The sequence below is a fragment of the Laccaria bicolor genome, genomic scaffold, assembly GCF_000143565.1.
Source record: "Laccaria bicolor S238N-H82 LACBIscaffold_4 genomic scaffold, whole genome shotgun sequence".
NCBI classification, from domain to species: domain Eukaryota; kingdom Fungi; phylum Basidiomycota; class Agaricomycetes; order Agaricales; family Hydnangiaceae; genus Laccaria; species Laccaria bicolor.
The window spans coordinates 763,201-783,704 of record NW_001889875.1 but is presented as its reverse complement, the minus strand read 5'-3'; the positions used below and the strand labels follow the sequence as shown (position 1 = coordinate 783,704).

At 46.5% G+C, this 20,504-nt stretch overlaps 7 protein-coding genes across 7 annotated transcripts; 5 read left to right on the top strand and 2 right to left on the bottom strand.

Annotated features, from left to right (window-relative positions):
- Positions 1 to 895: 895 nt before the first annotated feature.
- LACBIDRAFT_311330 (uncharacterized protein) lies at positions 896 to 2,987 on the top strand (the record flags this gene model as incomplete). Its single annotated transcript, XM_001876892.1, has 12 exons — positions 896 to 1,048; positions 1,100 to 1,290; positions 1,338 to 1,404; positions 1,460 to 1,489; positions 1,548 to 1,612; positions 1,671 to 2,080; positions 2,138 to 2,190; positions 2,244 to 2,282; positions 2,343 to 2,383; positions 2,444 to 2,738; positions 2,793 to 2,879; positions 2,937 to 2,987. The coding sequence occupies 12 exons, from the start codon at positions 896 to 898 to the stop codon at positions 2,985 to 2,987; spliced, it is 1,482 nt and encodes a 493-aa protein (XP_001876927.1).
- A 370-nt stretch (positions 2,988 to 3,357) lies between these two features.
- Positions 3,358 to 3,714, bottom strand: LACBIDRAFT_311329 (uncharacterized protein; the record flags this gene model as incomplete). Its single annotated transcript, XM_001876425.1, has 2 exons — positions 3,358 to 3,624; positions 3,697 to 3,714. The coding sequence occupies 2 exons, from the start codon at positions 3,712 to 3,714 to the stop codon at positions 3,358 to 3,360; spliced, it is 285 nt and encodes a 94-aa protein (XP_001876460.1).
- A 392-nt stretch (positions 3,715 to 4,106) lies between these two features.
- Positions 4,107 to 7,452, top strand: LACBIDRAFT_292702 (uncharacterized protein; the record flags this gene model as incomplete). Its single annotated transcript, XM_001876891.1, has 14 exons — positions 4,107 to 4,298; positions 4,321 to 4,520; positions 4,546 to 4,658; positions 4,711 to 4,867; positions 4,918 to 5,224; positions 5,287 to 5,517; positions 5,567 to 6,042; positions 6,095 to 6,504; positions 6,558 to 6,610; positions 6,660 to 6,701; positions 6,763 to 6,803; positions 6,857 to 7,166; positions 7,221 to 7,307; positions 7,359 to 7,452. 14 exons carry the CDS (start codon positions 4,107 to 4,109, stop codon positions 7,398 to 7,400), a joined length of 2,661 nt encoding a protein of 886 aa, XP_001876926.1. The 3' UTR covers positions 7,401 to 7,452.
- A 59-nt stretch (positions 7,453 to 7,511) lies between these two features.
- Positions 7,512 to 12,715, top strand: LACBIDRAFT_292701 (uncharacterized protein; the record flags this gene model as incomplete). The annotated part of the gene is made up of 26 exons (XM_001876890.1): positions 7,512 to 7,749; positions 7,824 to 7,841; positions 7,870 to 7,964; positions 7,994 to 8,185; positions 8,329 to 8,355; positions 8,441 to 8,481; positions 8,502 to 8,696; positions 8,880 to 9,027; positions 9,081 to 9,211; positions 9,305 to 9,368; positions 9,421 to 9,504; positions 9,560 to 9,679; positions 9,730 to 9,996; positions 10,030 to 10,098; positions 10,149 to 10,336; positions 10,384 to 10,423; positions 10,476 to 10,607; positions 10,637 to 10,707; positions 10,851 to 11,049; positions 11,102 to 11,213; positions 11,285 to 11,656; positions 11,713 to 11,792; positions 11,849 to 12,250; positions 12,306 to 12,445; positions 12,496 to 12,574; positions 12,631 to 12,715. The coding sequence occupies 26 exons, from the start codon at positions 7,512 to 7,514 to the stop codon at positions 12,685 to 12,687; spliced, it is 3,561 nt and encodes a 1,186-aa protein (XP_001876925.1). The 3' UTR covers positions 12,688 to 12,715.
- A 428-nt stretch (positions 12,716 to 13,143) lies between these two features.
- Positions 13,144 to 15,068, bottom strand: LACBIDRAFT_292700 (uncharacterized protein; the record flags this gene model as incomplete). Its single annotated transcript, XM_001876424.1, has 9 exons — positions 13,144 to 13,292; positions 13,340 to 14,029; positions 14,164 to 14,182; positions 14,210 to 14,271; positions 14,326 to 14,347; positions 14,471 to 14,567; positions 14,680 to 14,723; positions 14,774 to 14,978; positions 15,023 to 15,068. The coding sequence occupies 9 exons, from the start codon at positions 15,066 to 15,068 to the stop codon at positions 13,281 to 13,283; spliced, it is 1,197 nt and encodes a 398-aa protein (XP_001876459.1). The 3' UTR covers positions 13,144 to 13,280.
- A 696-nt stretch (positions 15,069 to 15,764) lies between these two features.
- LACBIDRAFT_323288 (uncharacterized protein) lies at positions 15,765 to 18,918 on the top strand (the record flags this gene model as incomplete). The annotated part of the gene is made up of 12 exons (XM_001876889.1): positions 15,765 to 15,785; positions 15,893 to 15,920; positions 16,095 to 16,102; positions 16,165 to 16,332; positions 16,591 to 16,715; positions 16,867 to 16,890; positions 17,083 to 17,136; positions 17,229 to 17,270; positions 17,456 to 17,469; positions 17,992 to 18,012; positions 18,686 to 18,777; positions 18,832 to 18,918. The coding sequence occupies 12 exons, from the start codon at positions 15,765 to 15,767 to the stop codon at positions 18,916 to 18,918; spliced, it is 684 nt and encodes a 227-aa protein (XP_001876924.1).
- Positions 18,919 to 19,340: 422 nt separating this feature from the next.
- Positions 19,341 to 20,284, top strand: LACBIDRAFT_323287 (uncharacterized protein; the record flags this gene model as incomplete). The annotated part of the gene is made up of 7 exons (XM_001876888.1): positions 19,341 to 19,397; positions 19,533 to 19,549; positions 19,608 to 19,641; positions 19,667 to 19,827; positions 19,963 to 19,979; positions 20,023 to 20,089; positions 20,263 to 20,284. 7 exons carry the CDS (start codon positions 19,341 to 19,343, stop codon positions 20,282 to 20,284), a joined length of 375 nt encoding a protein of 124 aa, XP_001876923.1.
- Positions 20,285 to 20,504: the final 220 nt, after the last annotated feature.

Genomic DNA, 20,504 nt, shown 5'->3' with positions numbered 1-20,504 from the left:
CGTTGCCTGATCTGAAATTCATTACCCAACGCAAAAGAATTCAAGAATGGATTTGCAATCGAAATGAACCACCTCAAATTCAAGGCTGTCCCATCCCTGTGTAGCGAGCCTGAATCACTGACGACTTGGCTGGATACCAGTTCAGTGTCCCGCGAAGGCTCACCATCCGGGCCGCAATCAAACACGCATTGGAACCTTCTGATACCTAGAAGTGCTGTGGAGCCCAACCGTACACGTTGCAGGGATGAGAACCCGGCGAACCTGACACAATGCGTCTGACTTGGAGAGATCTACTGACCACTTGGGGTTCGTCGATCTTTCAACGAAGCAGATGTTGTATATCAAAATCACAGTTCATTTATTCTCGGTGACTAGATAACAGTGATTGAGGTGATTGTTCAGATAGGAAGTCGGGAACACCTGTCTCCGGGTTCCCGCCACTTATCTAGTGGATCCGAATTCCCTAGCCACCAGGATTTGGGTCACTTGACATGAGGGATGATACTCACTTTCAAATTCACCTGGGTCCGTTGGTTGTTGGTTGGTTGGGTCAATGTTTGTTTCGCAGAGATGCTTACCAAGCACGCTTTGACATCCAGACATCGCCCGAAATCAAGTATGTACATATCTTTAAAACACATTTTCAGGGCCACGATCTCTCCAGGGTCTTCACACCAACTCGAACTTTATGTCCAACTCCCAGGCAGAATACCCTCTTCAGGCAACCCAGGGATGCTTCGTGGTTCGAACAATCATAGGATCCATGAGCCCTCTAGCTTAGGGAGCCGGTTGCTTGTGAATGTTGACGCGTCCTTTTACGCTATAGTCGTCATATCTGTCACATTATGGGGTGTGCTTTAGCTGACCTCTCTTCTGAGCGACCGTATAGCTTACTATGTCGTATATCTCCAAGATCACCTCCGACAGTGGCGTATATCGTATCAAAGTTCTCGACAAAGACTCCTACGCGAAATACATCAAGGACGATTCTTCTGACTCCCCATGGATTAAGCTGACAACCCTCGACACTTCTTCGGCTGAACAAAAGGTTTTCGTTTTGTTTCTACTCATTCCCTCCACACTCTCACCTGCATTACAGTGGAAGATATCTGCCGTCTCCGGGAAGACGGACGTTTTTACAATCACGAGTGTTGTCGACAACGCCGGGCTGAATTACAAGAGAACTTCGCAGACGTACTGGGGATATGGATATCCGCAACCCAAGGCAAATTCCACATCCTTGAATTGGAACATCCAGGAGAAGACGAGTGATGGTAAGAAATTTTCGAAGTAGGTCTCCTTTCCCTTCCAGTTCCACACTTAATAAATGGACACAGGATTCACCTGGACGGCGATGATCAAACCTACTTTGATTCTAACGACAACAAATCGACTAAAAATGCGGTGGGTCATATCTGTATTTGCAGTCATGAGATTGATTCTTATTTTTTCGAGAAAGATCAACTTTTATTACAACAACAATAATTCCGTAGGATCCCCATTTCGGGTCACCTTCGCTTTCATAACTTATTTTTTCCTGTAAAAAGACTTCCGGAGCGAACCAAAAATACGAGTTTGAACAGGTGCCCGATGAACCAAGTGGTGCGGCGCTGTAGGTCAACGACCAATAAAGTTGATATTACTTATGGTTAACGGCCATGATTTTTTAGGGACATCGTTTTCATACAGGACATCACAGGAAGCCAACAGGCGTTTATCGATAAAGCTCGCGATGAAATCCAAAACACTATCAATGGCATTGTGAACTCTGGTAAAATCGCCTCCGGTAAATTGAGAGTCGCGGTCGTCATCTTCCGTGATCATACACCAGAGGATACGTTCCTGACCGGCAAACTCGATTTCACGACCGATGTCGACGAAGTGAAGAAGTACTTGAACAACCAGATTGCAACTGGTGGTGGTGATGGCCCTGAAGGTCAATGTTGTGCCTTGAATGACGCCCTAGAGCTCCTCCTCACGTCGGACGACGATACGACAAAAATCGCTATTCTGACGACAGATTCTCCTCCGCACGGTATTGGAGAGCCCGGTGACAAGATCCCAGATGGATGCCCGCTTCGTAATTATGATCAATTGGTCATCGTATGACCGTCTCGGCTAATTGTGTTTGGGACAGAAAATGACCCTTGTGAGACCGCAGAGTCTATGGCGAGGAATGGTATCACTCTTGTATGTGCAAAGTTTTTTGCTCCTCGTCAAGGCGATTGTCTCACAGCTCCCAGTACGTCGTTGCATGCGAACCTGAGTTGAGCAGGTATCAAGTAAGCAATCTGTCCCCAGCGATCTCTTTCACTCTACGTTATTCATATTTTTCTGAATAGACCGCCCTCGATTTCTACACCGGTCTTACCTCTAAAACTGGGTAAGTGGCCAGAAATTATTATTGGCAGCCTCTGATCTGTTTCCCTCTTTCTAAATAAAGCGGTCAAGTTCTTCCACTCGGCGACACCGACGGGCTAACGAGCCTTGTCACTACATCTTTGACTGAGGCCGTCAGTGTGGCGGCCCAAGCCCGCTCCAGTCGCACGTTGGTGGACTACAATGTCAGCCTCGACAGCGCCACACAGAAGCTCTACAAGCAGCTAGTTGCCTTTAACGTGCAGCTTGACACATTGGTCATCGATGATTACTACGAGGACAAAGCGCAAGCCCATCGGAATGCCAATCTTTGGGCCAATGCAAAGAAATTGGCAGACGTACGAGGCAAAATTGAAAAAGTACGTTTGATCACTCGCGTCGTATTTGTGAACTTGTTTTACAGAAGTGGACAGGTTCCTGGCATTCGCATTAACGACAAGTATCTTGGTGGAGGTCAACCTCAAGCAGTTACAAAGAAACAAGCCGTTAGCCTGAATCAGGTGAGTTGAATGACAACTTGTGCGTGGATTGTCCTTTTATTCTCATGTTCTTTCAAGGCGAGGCAGATTACCCGTGCTTGCTTCTCGGCAAAAGGGAAATCGTTTTGAATGATACTTTGTTATAGTTTGAATCGATAAGTGCGCTGCTTCTGTCTTTCGTCAAAGCCGAACCCCGTCTAGGAAGAAAGTGAGGGAGTGTTTGTTCTACAAAGAATGTAAATGGATCCTGTTTGCGTATAAACTGAAGCGATAAATTCGATGCTGATATAAAGATCCGTGGGCAAGAGGCACCTCAACTATTTGCGAGGAACATCGACTTCTTGTGCGGCAGTGGCCCAGGTTTGGGTCGCAAAGGGTTCATAGAATATTCTGAGCCGCCCTCTCGGGAGAGATATATCTGTCTACGAGTGGCCTTGAGGACGATTGGCAGTCTTTGGCAGTGCCCGCTCCTGACCGCACACTGGCATTCCTTTTTATACTATGTGATATTGGACCCCATGGTCGGACGCAAAATGTGACATTTATAGCCGAAATTCTTTTGGGCAAAGAAGTCGAGGGATTGAAATGGAGCTAGACTAGGGTTGTGAGAGTTACAGCGGTGTCTACAGCGCTTGGCCTTGCTCAATCCGACGGGTAAAAAGGCAAGAAAGGAGCAAAAAGGAAGGCTCTCGGACTCTATACTCTTTATAGGGTAGCGACGTTCAAGATTTGAGCGTGGTGTGCGATAATCATGAATCTTAAACTTCTAAAAAGGGGATTACTTAGTTCGACGCATCGGGTAGGGACAAACCACGGACAAACACTTCAAAACCTTCGCCTTGTTACGCACTATCATTATTTTGTGCAAATGCCTCTCCGCGACCTCAATGTCAGCATCTCTGTGAACCGCTCTCCTGATCTTGTCATGTGGCGCAATGCTGTTTTATGAACGACCCTAAAAATGGCGCGACTTGAAGTTCGAATCGAGATGAGCTCCCAGTGCAGTCACGGTCATGGGGTATTCGACCCTCCCAATGAAGGCTTCGGTTATCTTCACAGATTGCGTTCAGGAGCCTGATATGCGTCAGATACCGCTGAACCCAATCTCGATTTAGCTGGTCATATTCGTTTCGCAGTTCAGCAGTGAACCACTTGCCTTTTTCAACAGGCGATGTGATATAATAACGAGAGAACTAGTGAGCGGCATCTGTGCATCTACCTTACCCACGTTTTCTACACTGCCCTACGATGTCAGTCTCAATCCATCCAAGCCTGAAGCATCTCTCAAAGCGGTCGAGACTACCAGCGATATCGGTGGGGCGCAAGAGAGGGGGCCCCGCTGTCCCAGATGCTGCTGCTCTCCCAGATCCTACGAACGTTCAAGGAGACGTCTACCTGGGGATTCCGAAAGTTCGGATTTTTCTAAATGATTCTTTGTCAGTAATAACACCTGACTTTTTAGGGCTGTCAAGCATTCATCTTCTTCATCATCGACGATGTCTCCAAATTTCGACAAGCTCTACAGACCTACCACCCAACATCTTCTGCTGACGTAACGAAAGCGCTTCAAGCTATATCGACCTCAAAGGATTCGGGTGGCGGGGACGTTGATATTATCATGACACAAATTGCGTTCAGCCAGCTCGGCCTAAAAAACATTGGGTGTTGGAAAGACCGGAGACACAAGATTTGATGCTGGCTCGATGCTCCACGACCGGAAGTTTTTGGGTGATCAAGGCCCATGGGACTCTGTCTTTGACCCCGCGACTATCCATGGCGTGATTATGGTTTGCGCCAAAAGTACGAGCCACTTGATATGCTATTGAATTGGTCTCACTGAAAGTCTCTCAAGGTCAAGACAAGGTGGACTCGGGTGTGCAAACGATCAAGGACACGTTTGGTGCATCGTGGGAGATCAAGCAAACCTTGTCAGGCAATGCTCGCCCTGGCAAATACAAGGGAAAGGAACACTTCGGATATCAGGACGGTGTATCCCAGCCATCGTTGAGGTGCAGCACCTTTCAAGAATATTTGACTGGTCAATATTGACTGTGTTCAGAGGCTTAACCACCCCTCATCGTGGACAACTAGAGGCTGATCCGGGTGTCCTTATCTTGGGCTACCCGGGTGATCCGCTTGTGGACAATCCGTTAGGGCCCCAGCGCCCTGATTGGGCTCGTGATGGCTCCTTCATGGTGTTTCGCAAACTTGAGCAAGACGTTAAGGGCTGGAACAACTTTGTGGCTAAAAGCGCAAAGTATTGGCAAGATTTCACGCCAGTCCCAGATGAAGTTCAGCCTCCTTTCAAGGACGACGATGAGAAGGCAAATTTCGTTGGCGCTGCCTTAGTTGGCAGATGGAAGTCTGTATGTCATTCTACATCCTCGCACTCACTTTCATGTGACCACAAGCTAACCTTTGAGTGCAGGGCGCCCCAATTCAATTGGCGCATTTCCGAGATGATCCGTCTCTCGCCACCGAGGACAACGCCAATAACTTCGATTATTCCGTGCCCGGCGTTGTTCTCCCTACAAATAGATACTGCCCTTTCAACTCTCATACTCGCAAAACTGCGCCTAGAAATCTTGACCCGTATCTGACCAGGAAATATCTGGAATCGTCTCTTATCGCGCGCACTGGGATCCCATACGGCAAAGAGGTAACTTTCCTCTGCCTTTCATTGTGAAATTCTTACAACAACCCATTAGATTGACGTGGCACCAACTGAACAACGAGGGCTTCTCTTCGTGTGCTATCAGTCCGCCCTCGACAATGGTTTTGTCCGCCAGACTGTTGGCTTTTCGTCCAATGACTTTTTCCCTACCACTGACGTATTGCCTCAAAACCACGGTAAACTTTCAGTTCAAGTGTATGAGACATTGCTTGATGCGAACACCTTAGGCCAAGATCCCATCACGGGTAGCAACCCAAAGGTGACGGTCGTAGACGATGCCATTGCTCTCAACAAAAAGCCCGAATCTGGACAAGTTACGCTGGCGGTTGTAGATTCCAATACCTCTGAAAAGTATCTCGTGACGGGATTCCCTCAGCAAGTTAACGACACAGTCGACAAATATACCCCAGACTTTTTTGTGACATCTCATGGGGGAGAGTACTTCTTCGTCCCTTCCATTCCAACCCTGACAGCTTGGTCGAAAGCTCCGACAACGACGAAATCGAAGCTGTAAGCTCCTAAGTTCTTCATCTAGGCTTATCAGAACTGATTGAAAAATCAGCGATATCATGTTCCTTATTGACGCCACAGGAAGCATGGATCCTTACATCAAGCAAGCCAGTGCTTCAATTGGCACCATATACGATAATGTACTTAGGAATGGCAGCTGGAGTAAGGACGATATCCGCGTTGGCCTTGTCGCATTCCGTGATCATCCGCAGAAAAAAGCGACGACGTTCCTTACGCAGAAGTATGATTTCACGTCCGATATGTCTAAGGTTTCAGACAACCTAGATGCTCTAGAGGCCAAGGATGGCGAGGACTATCCTGAGGCCTCTGAAGATGCGTTGGAGGACGCCTTGGAAGCGGATTGGAACGACGATGCAGTCATGGTCACGGTTTTGATTACTGATTCGACCCCGCATGCCACTGGAGAATCACATGATTACTTCAAGGACGGATGCCCTGACCGTGAGTCCTCTTTACTGACCAACAGTTATGGTGACGAACTGACACAACATCAGAGAATGACCCCGTCGATATAGCAGACCGAATGGCTGACTTGGGGATTGTTCTAGTATGTCCTCCTCAACCGTCTTCACTTCTAATTCACAATCATTGTCTAGTACGTTCTCGGGTGTGAGCCAAAGCTTAGTGCGAAGACTGCTGTAAGCTCACGGCCTTGATCGTCATATCGATTTTTTATGAACTGAAATTCAACGTGATTAGGGTGGAATTGATTTTTACACCGGCATAACTGCAAAGACGGGGTTAGTTGATTTTTTTTGGAATCGCCCCGCGGGGTGGCTGATAACGAACTCAGGGGGAAGCTGTTAACCCTCAACACGGCAAATATAGACCAACTGGGCGACATCATAGTAGGAATGGCCTCGGATACGTCTGACAGCGAATTGGCCGTAAGCGAGAACACATCAGCGATTCTGAAGCGAAAGGGCGACAAAATCAGCGACATCGCGAATGATTTGCATAAGCAACTGACTGCGAAAGGGGTCAAACACTGGAAGTTTACGATGAGCAACGTTTATTCATTCAATAGCGATGCCAAAGACAATGTGAAGGTGTGGTTCAAAGCGAAGAAGCTTGACCAAACTGTTCGAGACAAGATCAAGAGTGTTGGTTTTTTGTCAGGTTATTTCTCGGGAATCTTTTGCTGAATTTCAATCTAGGTAAAGGGCAATCGCGTCAACTCGGACTACCGCAAGGGAGAACGACCTACGGTTACGTTAGAAAAGGAAGCCATCAGTTATGACCAGGTAACGCACACTGCTTGTTGTCTCCAATAATTACTGACGGGTCAATCTAAGGTGGAAGCTCTTGTGACGAAGTGCTTGCGACGGAGCAAATAGTCAAAGCGATCTGCATTCGTGAACAAATCGTGTAAATGTACTTGTGGTATCGACCGTGTCAAGGCTTCTAGTGTTCCGTTGAATGTGTTGTTGGGTTGAGTGATTTTCCACATGTTCTCCACCATCGACTCGCATCTTGGGCGCCTTCAACGTGGATCTCCGCTTCACAAGCCAGACGCTGCACTACCGCTCATCACCACTGACACCTTGCTAACCCTCTTTATGACCTCTGCCTCCAAATTCAGATTCTCGATAGCAACAACTACTGGTCATTCTACATGGTTTTTGCTGACGCTAGATTCCCTCCTTGAGTACCTACACCATCATCAACGCGAAAAACAAATTTCAAGTAAGCGATCTGTCCCAAGCAGTCTCCCTCACTCTACATTATTTGTAATAGAAAACTCTCGATTTCTACACCAGTCTTACGTCTAAAACCGGGTAAGTGGTTATGAATCACTATTAGCAGCCTCTGATCTGTTTCCCTTTTCTCAAATCAAGCGGTCGAGTTCTCCTGACACCAACAGGTTAACAAGCCTTGTGATTACGTCTCTAACTGAGGCAGTCAGTTTGGCGACACAAGCCCGCTTCAGTCGCACATTGATGGAGTACAATGTCAACCTCAAGCGCCAGGGCCACGCAGAAGCTCTACAAGCAGTTGGTTTGTCCAGCTTGACACATTGATCATCGACGATCACTACAAGGACAAAGCGCAAGCCCATCTGAATGCCAATCTTTGGGCCAACGCAAAGAAATTGGCAGCCGTACGAGACAAAATCGAACCAGTACGTTTGATCACTCGCGTCGTATTTGTGCACTTTTTTTAATACAGAAGTGGACAGGTCTCCAGATAGATTCGATGCTGATATAAATATCCGCGGGCAAGACCCAGTTATTTGAGAAGAACTCGACTTGTCATGTGTCGCAGTGGACTGAGGGTACCTGGCACCCGCAGGTTTGAATTGCAAAGGGTTCGAAAAAGGTTCTGACGCTCGGGGGAGATATATCTGTCTACTAGTGGCCTTGAGGACGATTGGCAGCGCGAGCACATTCAGTGTGGTATCGGATCCCATGATCCGGCGTAAAATGTGCCATTTATAGCTCAAATTCCTTTGGCAGCGAAGGACAGAACTACATCGAGGCTAGCCTGAGGGTTGTGAGGTTACAGCGGTGTCTACAGCGCTTGGCCTTGCTCACTGGCAAACCGACTAGTCAAAAGGCAAGAAATGGGCAAAAAGACTCTCGAACTCTATACAGTGAAGTTGCGAATCAAGATTTGAGGGGGGCGAAAGGTCGGTGCGATAATCATCAACCTTGAAGCTTAAATGATAAAAGGGGGTTAGGTTAGGTTAGGATAGATAGCGGATTGATTTGGATCGTGGGCGTCTTTGACATCTGGTTCCTGAATCTCTCTACACAGCCATGAACCTGCTGATCGCCCAAAAATCCGATAAAACGCTTCGTTTGGATTCTCGACAGAAGCTATCTTTGGTCGTTCAACATGGCTTTTGCTGACGCTAAATTTCTTCCTTCGGGTACCTACGCCATCATCAATGTCGAGTACAACCGTTCCATCTCTTTCAACAAGGAGGGCGAGTATTTCTCCGCATCCAAGGTAGACTATGGAGTAAGTGTTCCTTTGATATGAGCCGCTTACCCTGACCATTTTCCCCACTGCAGTGTACCATCTCATTCTTCGCGAACAAGAAATGGTCAATTCAAGGCCCGCCAAATGTGTTCGCGGATATTGGACCAGATGCAGAGGAGGGAGAAAACGTTGCCTCGATAAAGAACCCGCCTAAACCTCATCAGTGGGTTATCAAGCGACATTCCGGAGAAACCCAATTTTACATGTCTTGAACTTTTACATTCTCATCTTTCGCAATTTGATCTTTTCCTTCCAGAATATACTCTCCGACTCAGCCCAATCTGTTTTGGAACCTTCCTAATGGCGGTGACGGGGCATCTGTAAGTACATGTGTATGCTTAAGGGTACATAGTAACCGCTGCATGTTCGCAGCTGCAATTGTCTACTGAACACGACAGCAGAGCGAGCTTTTGGAAGTTTAAAAAATTAGAAAAGGTAGACGGTGACGCCCAACCTGTACGCCTATTTGCTTTGATTACTGCGATATAGAATCTGACGAATCATCTCGAAGCCTGATCCGATGAAGCAGTTTGTGGCTTCTCCTGTAAAGCGTCCAACGTCACTAGATTCAGCGATCAAAAATATCTTCGCCGTGACCATACCGGCTGGCTGGTTGACAACCATTACTGCAGTGAGTGAGAACCTCTTACTGCCCAATTTTTCTACCTCAGTTCTTGAAAGGTGTCCTGCGGTCATCGCGTTAACCTTGTCAGAGTTCGCCGCGTTGTTAATGGGGCGCTGGAGAAAGAAGATCTTATTAGTGGTTGGGATACTATCGACAAGGCAATGACAGTCGATGGAAGCGATTCAAATTCCTTGACTCTGCCTTCCGCGGAGGATGCTTATGTTCTCGTCATCGAGGCTTTCAACTCTAGTAATCGGGCGAGGAAGGATCCACGCAAGTTGCCTGGGTTCAAAGATTTAAGCACAAATCTACGCGTCATCACGGTGCGTACCTGCCATGATCACTCCCCTCATTAGGTTGATAATGATACTCAGACTTTTCGGCCAAATGTCATGAAAAGTATCCCTGATTTTCAGACTTTTACGGTAAACGAGGCCCTTTTACATACCGAAAATCCCCTTGAAACATAATTTAGATTTTCGATGAGTCCTCGGAAGGGTCTAGCTCCGGAAGAACCCAGAATGCGATTATCACGATTCATGCCACTGTCAAAGTAGCTGTTGACTTGAATAATCCTGGAAAGCCAGAACCGGACATCGTAAATAAGGGGTATAATAAAGATCTGGATTCCCCGCGTCCAGCTTATATGGACCAATGGTTGAAGTAAAATGGCTTTTTTTCTTATTGCGACCGCTGACACCTCCTTCAAGCAAATACCATCCTGTTTTCGTGATAGACGACTCTGACTCGGTGTGTGCCCCTCTTTTCGTCCTTTTTGCCTCTTCATGTCAACTTTCCGCAGATGGCTACTGATGGCGCATGGGGAAAGGCTAAACAAGCAGTGGTCCGAGTAACCTCTGAAGTTATGCAATATGATTCAGAAGGAATCGACATGTATTTCCTCAACTCTTTGTTATACCAAAACTCAATCACAGTGAGATACCTGATTCACATTGATTGTAGGATGCTGACAGTGGCGATATACCAGGCACCAGAGGACGTTCTTCAAATATTTGGAAAGGTCAAACCGAAAGGTATAACAGTTTCTCTCAAACATCATCTCGCTCTCTAAGTTCGTCATTATAGGACCATCCCCAATCGGCGCTCGGCTTGAATTTGTTTTAAACAAAATTATCAACCAGCTTGAACAAGCCAAACACGATACTGCTGCTTATAGACTGATCAAGCCGATCAATATCGTCGTTCTCACAAATAGCCCCCCTTCAGACAATCCTACTAGGGTTATTCGAGCAGCGGCGCGGAAACTGGACCAGGGACTACACCATCCCAACGCCATCGCAATTCAATTCATTCAGATTGGTAATGACAAACTTGCGAAGACAGCATTGAAGAAATTGTCGGATGATCCCTCTTTTGTTTGTAACTTGATTCGCTTTTGTGACCATCCTCTAAATTATATCCCACTAGAACATCGTGGATACGGTCATCTTTGGGAACAAATTTACTCCAGAGAATCTGCAAAATTCGGTCCTTAATGCAATGCATCCCTCTGTGCGTGCCAAAGTTGCTAGCTCTTCTGGTTTGCAATTCGGTGCGGTATTCCACGATTTTTTTCACACATTTGACTTTCACCTCAATCCCCTTTCTTAGTCCATTACCGCGTGTACAACGACGAGGGCGCGATCGTCACAAGACGTCCTGCGTATCTAAATGATACTTATCTTGGGCGTGTCCGGTCACAGTGGGTTGCTCCACCTCATAACGCAGGTTCTTTGCGACGCTGCTTGGCGTTGATGGAAAGTATTGATCCAAACGCGACGACATTGTTCGCCGCTCTCTCGAGCAAGTCTGCGTTGGCGGATGACATTCCTGTTTCATTCAAAACCAACCAAACTCTGGGCATATCGCCTGATGAGCCAGTGGCACTTCTCACAAAGGCCAAGCCTTCCAACACACTGACGCCAGGAACAGAAAATTTTCGTGTCAGTCCGGATGCTCAGTCCCCTCTCACCCCACGTTTTCGTGAGTGACCCTAACCTGACTTTATTCTTTACTCATGCTTATATCTTCAACTTTAGTGTACTATGGGATTTATAACGAGGGTGGCGCGTCGGCTTCTAAGGCGCCTGTCGACCCACAGGAACTCTGGGTGTCCAGGGTGGACCTTTCCCTAATCCCACCACCGCTCTCCGTCACCTCTTTTTTTTTTTGAAGCGTTTTATTTCTTCAAAAGAGGGCATTACTGGTTCATCTCAACTTTTTACCAATGGGAACGTAGTGACCCCTGTGATCGATGAACATATCTTGACAGAGGATGGGAGATGGCCTGGGTCCACCCCCGACGATCATGTTATGTTCAAGTTCACGACTCCAGTTTCTCCTCATGCTCAAGTCCCTCCTCCTACTCCAGTTCCTCTTCCTACTCCAGTTCCTCTTCCTACTCCAGTTCCTCCTCCTACTCTTCCTACGTTCAGCGAGGGGTCGCGTTACATGATCTTGAATTCGACGGGTAAAGCCTTGAGATGTCATCCCGGGCACACGGGTAATTCAGGCCGTGACCTTTATTTGATTGACGTAGGCGGCTATCCACAAGCTGCGTATGATAACGCATCGCATGTGCGTATTATCTCCGATTTCTTGGTGGATTATTTGATCTCAGTTGGCTGCATAGTTTTACCTCAGGACCCAAGCTGATGGTGGCATTGCGTTGTACTCCGCGTTGTTCCAAAAGTGGGCAGGGCCGAATTTCCGTACTCATCCGACAGCTTACAGCTATTACTTCATCCCAACTGAAAGCAAAGGCTGGTTCTCGTAAGTTTCACCAATTGTGTGATTGTTTCCGCAGTTTACACCAGAGATAGCATTTGTCTAGATAGATCTTCTCGCCAGGCGTTGTATGACACAAACGTTCGTCACTTCGAACCGGTAGATTTTCAGCTAGTGAGCGACCAGATTTCATAAGATTCAAAAACTCCCCTTACTCATAATCTTTCTAGGGAGTAAAGGATCTCAATCCCAACGACCGCTTGCAAAGATGGCGCCTGGCCTCGTAGGTAACGTGCCCGGCAGCTGCATGTCATGCCAAACCCAATACTTGCTGGATCTAAGGATATCTACTTACATTCGTTGTAATTAGCGAGTGTGTGGAGTTTTGATATATCAGTCTTCTTTGTTCGCGACCTTGCAAAGTTGGAGTGAGACAGTCCCGTTGCGCTACCTTCGAAACGAACCGACCTTTTGAATTTGGATGAGTCTGCACGCTCACAACGCGAGCGCTGAGCGCTGAGGTCCTACGCTCGGTTATGTCGGAAGAGAGGGAATTGATATTCCAACAAAACTTCGATTTGTAAATCTATCAATGCCGTGGTACCGGGGAATAAGTAAGAATAAGTAAGAAGCGATGGCTGTCAACAGGCGAAGCAGAGAAAAGTGGCACTGAAATCGTTCCCGATGATAACAGGTGCTGGGGTGGATTAGGAGCTCTAGTGAATGAAAATTAAGTCCAAGGATAAGATAATGTATAAAGTCCTGCGCGTCCTGGGGAATCGTTTATATCATCTCAGGAAGAGCGTCAATCGCAGCTTTCAAATCCCGCAAGAACTTCCACGAATCCAGAACGCTTTCCGGACACCTCGGGCACCCAGCCTTATTCGCCGCCCTAAATAAAAACTCCATCCCAAACACCACATCAGTGGTTGGGCGCACCGCCAGCTCCTGTTTGGCCGTTTTCTCAAACACGAACCACCACTTTGGTGCCCCATCCACACCGAAAGGAGAGCCATTGCACTGCATGCATTTGACCTGGTCTGTCATTCTGATGAGAGCCTGCGCAGCCTGGGAGCGGCGCCTGTGCAGCGTGAGGAGCTGATGATAGGAATATGCATTGATGTGCATCAGGTCTTCTGACAAGGGCGCGTCCAACAGATTGGTGTTGAGTGTGCGTCTCGCGGCGATCTTCGCTTCTTCTTCTAAGTTATGCCGACAAGCAATGGCATAGACGCGCAAAGGGGACATCTCTAAGAAGTGGGGGGAGACAAGTGTCTTGCGCAATACAGAGATGGCGCAGTCTAAGTCGTATTTGACAGCGGCTTCTAAGACAGCCTGAAGATCATGCAGAGAGCTAATGATGGGGTTGGAGATGGGGTAGACGTATCGTAGAAGCGTGTCCAGCACACTCGCGCTTTCCGATACTGGAATGCGAGGTTTCTTCTCCGACGTTTCCGATGGCTGGGGTAAGGTAAAGAGGTCGTGGAAGAATGGAGAGGCTGCTGCTAGAATGCAGCTGTGAACGTGGAACTCTGTGGTACAAGAAGTCCCAGTCGCAGAACTGTCATCAGCATTGGGAGCGCCGTTGGCGACAAGGATAACGTCGGCATCGGGTGCAGTGAACGCATACTTTGAGATAGCCATTAGGCACCGAAGGAACGGGGAATAAGTTAGGATCACGCGTGAGAGAGAACTTTATATATCGAAAGTAAGTGATAGGAAGCAGTACAAGGCCAAGCTGATCGCAGTTGGGGTAGACGTACTTGAAGTAGGGCGCTGGATCTGGCACAGATAGAAGTAAACACTGACAAACATGGAACCTGCGTCTTCAAGCTAGACCAGTTTGTCTTCCTCAGCTCCGAGTGCCAGATCTGCATCCTTCACGCTCTCAAACGATACATTGCGGCCCCACCATAAGCACTGACAGGCAATAGACATTCCGAAAGTCTGCGGCAGCTGTGGTCGATGTTCTGGTTCCAAGTTAGAATGACGAGAATGCACGGCTTAAAGGACGCCCGCCATTCCGGTACTGTGTATCTTGTTGTGGGTCGCCTCAACTCCGCTTCTTACGGAGGTCCGGGTCTTCGCATTTGCGATTGGTGGAGAGTCAACGTCGTTTTGAGCAAAAACGAGGACAGATGATGCGCACACGTATGCGCGGGAAAGCCTAAATGCAATGATCATCGACAAGCACACTTCGCATCCTGAAACAGGACTAGCCATCAATAGCAGATGGACAGCTTCGCATCTTTCTGCTTGTTACATGGACCAAAGCGAACCAGAAATCTTCTGGCTTGGAATGACGTGTTGCACATGATGGAGCCTAAACACGAAAAGATTAGTTTTCGCATCAATTGCGCCGAATTTGCGCACAAACAATGTAGTCCGGAGGATGATCGGCGAACGGAAGGCCCAACGTCACGGCCACGGCCTTTCTTGTTGACTTTTCTCTCTTTGAAATTGAGTCGGCTGTTTGGAGGGCTTATTCCTGCGCAATTCAAGTCGAGCTGTCTTGGGACATCTCGGTAAGGGGTAGGTTCAATTCGGCCTGATGAATCGGAGGGAAGAACCTGGTTGTCTGCAAAATCAGTACAAAATTACATGCTCAAACGAGGAACGTACCGACGACGCCACGTCTCGCTCTTGTTCGATTACCAAGTCTTCCCATTAATACATATTCTATCAGCCACCTGAGAATCTTGTATCCCCCAACCGTATGGTTGGCTTTTGAGCGATCGATCCGACTTCCCCAGTGAGAATAATTCTGCATCCACCTTTCCAAAGCGGTGGGTCACAGTTACGATGCTGTGTCCATTCAGTTTGAATTGCAGCCACCTAGAGGAACACTGAAGTCACGATGAAGGCTCCGAAAAGTTTAAGAGCCCAGCACGAGTGACCTGGACTATATGGGGTTCGCCGGTCACCCATCCACCCGTTGTAATCCTTCCATTTAACCTGCGCAAGAAATTTTTTTGATACCCTCGTGAAGGTCATCAAGATCAACAGCTTTGTCTTCATTCGTGATCAACCACTTGAGCGTCTGCAATTCTTTAACCGTGTGTTTACTGTCTGGTGAGTGGATGATGAATCCAGACAGAAGAATTTTCAGATCCACCTTTCCCAAAGAGTTGCGGCTGCAGAAACTGGATTTCAGGAGGACTTCGGGGGTACAAAAGTCGCGGTTTGAGGTAAGGTTTTGTACGTTACGAGGAGCACATGGGCTTTGCATTTCGCCACCGCCGCCCCTCGTCTCCCGAAGTGGCCCTCGTAACCGAGAAAAGTTGTTGATTCGTTTGCAAAGGTCATCGGTGTTCACGACTCCGTCTTCTAAAGTGTATGCATACAGTCATTCCAGAAGGATAGAATGCAAGTGAAAGGTCCAAAGGTTAGTATACGGAGGAGGAATGGTTACGTAATAAAGTGAAATAGTCAACTGGTCGCAAGGGGGTGCCGGGATTTGAATGAAGGACTGGATGTCGAATTTTTTTTTAGTGGGACTGGGGCTGGCCGCTGAACCAACGTAATCAGGCACGTGTCTATTTTAGGCAATATGATGTCATCGACGCGCCGCCTTTCTCCCTTTCCCACTGCCACTCGATGCCTTGCAGGCAATGCAAACCCATTTCTTGACGTCCCCGTCAAGCCTAATACATCCTAAATGATACTGGAATGAAGTTTAACACATCGAGAATAGGAATAAATGTGAGTCCTCACCCAGATTGTTTCACATCCCTTGCGTTTGCACTGAATTGCATCTTCTGCAGATGCATCCACCTGAAGCCCGCAGTCGCATTCATAGAGAACAACAGCCTGGCGTTTTCAGTGCGCTCGTTGCTCAGATACCTCAGGCTGTTCAATGGGCTCACTTGTCGAGCTCGAAGTTAGATTTTCAGTTTGTGGCGCCCAAAGATCTTGTAGTAATCTATCCACCGGTATGTCGACATTCATACAGTCGGAGGATAACGCAAGAGTCTGAGTAAGAAAATTTATCAGATACCTTTTCATTCATTGGATTCTCAAGAGCTCACCTCAGCTTCCATCAAATTCACATCCACTTGAAGTGTCGCACCGATCCTATCTCCTGCGGTTGATATATCGTTGGCCACGCTGTCTTCTGTTAATGCCATTTCGGCCATTTCTGATGTTTTGTGTGCACAGTGAGGACCCATTACGTCCTCCGCGTTGTCAAGGTCAGACTCTTTGCCACTTGCTTCCTTGTCAAATTCCTCTTCATCGCTATCATCAGAGTTGTCGTGGGTAATGTGGATGGCAAAACCTCCAAAAGCATTCGCCACTTGCCGGCTTGGCAAGTCGAGTACGCGAGAGGCTGGCAAATGCTGGCGAATGAAAATTTTGAATTTCTGTCGTTTTGCGCCAAAGTAGTATCCTATTATTATCTTTGATTTTTTTCTCAGCAACCACCAAGCAACCACAATCATTTTTTCGTCACTGACTCACTGCTGAAGCGCTGAGGCCTGCTTTGGGTCTGTGTAAGTATTGTCGAGATCAAATTTGGATGGGATCAACGGATCGGAGCATTCAAATCAGGAACAAGAATTGGTCAAAGGGAATTTGGGGTGAAGTTTGCCAAAATTACAGAGAATAACAAACCTTTATGGGTGCATAAAATATCATCTATGGTTGTCAATGTTGGAAAATTCTGACTGCAGGCCAAATTCCAGGTCTTGCCACCCTGTTTTTAATTTTTTGTTTCGCCAGCCGGCGAAACTGGCGTGGTGAGTTGGCGAGCAGTTGCCAACAACACTAGTTGTGGGTCTCGTTTTCCTTTCCTTTTCCTTTATCACTGCTGAAATGAATGAATATGCAGCCAGTTCATGCAGAAAACTTCGAAAACGTACTTCGAGGGAATGTGAGAACGATGGGCTTCAGAAATTACCAGGGGAGGCAATTTCGACTTTTTTGTGCACTTCACAACAACACACTGACGGTCTGCCTATTTCTCCTTCATCTTTGCGATTTCAAAAAACTTGGTATCCTGACTCATTCATCAACATGTGATATCATATTTCATGTCTTATCTTTTCTGATGGTTAGCTTTTGGCTTCTATGTGTGTAGATAGACTATGGCTGATACACTGGAAGGTATCTAAGAATCTCTGGGTCATTTTTGCACTAAAAAATTTGGATGTCAAAAAGAAAATTAGCAGCCTGGTCCGAGTTCATATGATCGTGAACCAAGGTAAGTACGACTTCACCAAGACTTCACATCATATCAAAGCTGTCTAGGAGAGACTAAGGCAGAGGCCACTTGTGACTTGGGTACTTAACGCAGTCTTGGTCTCTCCAACAATTGCTAATGGGTCAATCTCAGTGTTTCCTTGAATGTAGTGTTTGAAAGTCCGGTTCGGTCCGGTTTTTTGATGCCCAGGGGCGTTAACCGTAACCGTAACCGGTCTGCATTTTCCCCAGAAGTCAAAAGACCAGACTGGACCGCAAAAAGACCGCAGACCGCGGTTTTTTGCGGTCTATAGACCGGTTTCGGTCTGCATCGGTTTTAACTGGTTTATGACCGGTCTTTAGGCCAATATTTTAAAATTATTAATCGGTAAATTTATTAACATTTTTAATAGCTTCAAAACGAGCCCAAGAACGTTAAATTCTGTTAGGAATTGGTCCTTCTATAAAATAAGTCTGGTACATCTATTATTCCCCAAAGTAATTTACATTTTAATTCATATCTCTCTCGTTTTTTTACCAAATCGTACGTTCTTGGGTGCATTTTAAAGGGTATTCAAGGGGCTACAAAAGACCGGTCCAAACCGGTCAAAACCGGTTCACGTTAACCGGTCTTTTTGCGGTCTTTACATTTCAAAAATAAAAGACCGTAACCGCAGGTCCGGTCTTTTGCGGTCTTGGTCCGGTCTGGTTACGGTCTTTTTCCAGTCACGAGACCGGACTTCCAAGCACTACTTGAATGTGTTATTGGACTGTGTCTTTTTCCAGATGATGTCCATATCAATCTTGGGCACCTGTATTTGAACATCTTACACATTCAGACGCTGAATCACCGCTCATCAGCACTGAGATCCTCTTTATCGACCTCTGCTGCTGAAATCCTTGCCATGTATATGTAAAAACACTTCGCTTTGATTCCTGATTTACTTGCACAAGCGAGATGCTGAATCACCACTCATCACCACCCTGCTGATCCTCTCTATCGACCTCTGCCCTTGCCATGTATAAAAACACTTCCTTTGGATTCTTGACAGCAACAACCTTTGTCATTCTGCCTGGCTTTTGCTGACGCTAAATTTGTTCCTTCAGGTACCTACGCCATCATCAATGTCGAGCACAACCGTTCCATCTCTTTTAACAAGGAGGGCGAGTGTTGCTCCGCATCTGAGGTAGACTATGGCGTAAGTGTTGCTTACAAATGACTTGGCTCAACCTGACTATTTCCCCGACTACAGTGTATCATCTCATTCCTCGCGAACAAGAAGTGGTTGATTCAAGGCCTGCTAGACGTCTTCACAGATATTGGACCATACTATCAGTGACCAGGAGTTTGAAACGATTTGACCTTTGGCTATATTATGCCACAACCGCTACACTCCGGGCCTCTAAATTTTGTGGGGTTGTGAATGTGTATCTCATGAACATAAATGTATTTTTTATTTTTTTATTGTACAATGGTGGAAGCTGACGGAGGCTTCCTGGTCGTCGAAGTCGATTGTTCAGGAGCCTAGTTTACTAGTATGTGTTTGTAAATTTTTAGATAGCCTAATGCAAAGGATTGGATTAGATCTTGAAAATCATTTGCATACATCACGGTTTTGATGCGCTGAAAACCACCTTTTAAAATCCTGGGCTCATCAGACTCAGTTGTTGCACAAAAAAGGTTGATATTCATATTTGTAAGAGTCATAATTAGTCCAGAAAAAAATACCAGAAAGCCCAAGGGAATCTTAGGATTCAAAAAATGGACCTGGGCTCAATTTTCTTTTTAAAGCCTTACTACCTTGACCTACCTACCTATGTAATCAGGCATGTTTCCATATATGGTAATATGATGTCATCGTCATGATCGCTTCGTTCCTCTACTTGTGCCAGATGCCTCACAAGCCTCGCAAACCCAGTTTCGTGGAACAATTTCCAATGAAATGCAACATAGGTGATACTGGCATATAGGTGAGTAACTTGTAACCTCAGCTGGATGGAATATATACTTACCTGTTGTGTTTCACAGCCAAGCCTCTTACATTCAACAACCCCATCTGAATGTGAGTCCACCACCACTCCACACAGGCATCCGTTCAAGGCTGGCATCTGCCTCGGAATGTGATTTCATTTAGAACGGCCACTTTCTTCTGTGGTGGTAGTATTTACAGCTATTACAGTGTCGCTAATGTTGCAGGCGCTTGGGGTGGTCTCCAATGGCGGCCCAAGAACAGGGCGCTAAATATTGTGTGAGTGTTGGAGCAGCAATTATGAGGGGTAGTGGTTAAGTGAGAAGGTAATGAATTCGGGGACTCTCAGTCCCCCTTATATACTACAAACATATGTAACTAGAATGTACTACAAACTACTATAACTATCTACAGTGTCCTATATGAGACTAGTATGTGCACGTATGCACAGGATCGGCATACTGGAGTTGCCAGTCTGCCTTGACTATTCAACACTCCCCCTCAACTCCAAATCTATGCCGATGCAAGATGTGAATCTCTTGTGAGCTGGGTGTGGTAGCACCTTAGTAAATACATCAGCCAGATTGTCTTCTGATGTGCAGTGTTCTATTATGATTGAGTTGTCACCGAGACATTCGCGTACGAAATGATGTTGAATATCAATATGCTTTGACTTTGAATGTGACCCTTGATTCTTTGAAAAGTCAATTGCAGATTAGTTGTCGATATTCAGTAGTGTAGGTTTATTTTGTAATAAACCAATTTCTGTTAATAAAGTGCAAAGCCATATTGCTTCTCGAGTTGCTAAACTTGCGGCCATATATTCTGCTTCCATTGTGGATACAGCAACAGTGCGCTGTTTGCATGATGCCCATGATATGGGTGCATTCCCGAATAGGCAAATGTATCCTGAAATAGACTTGCGATCAAGATCATTATTTCCCCAATCAGCGTCG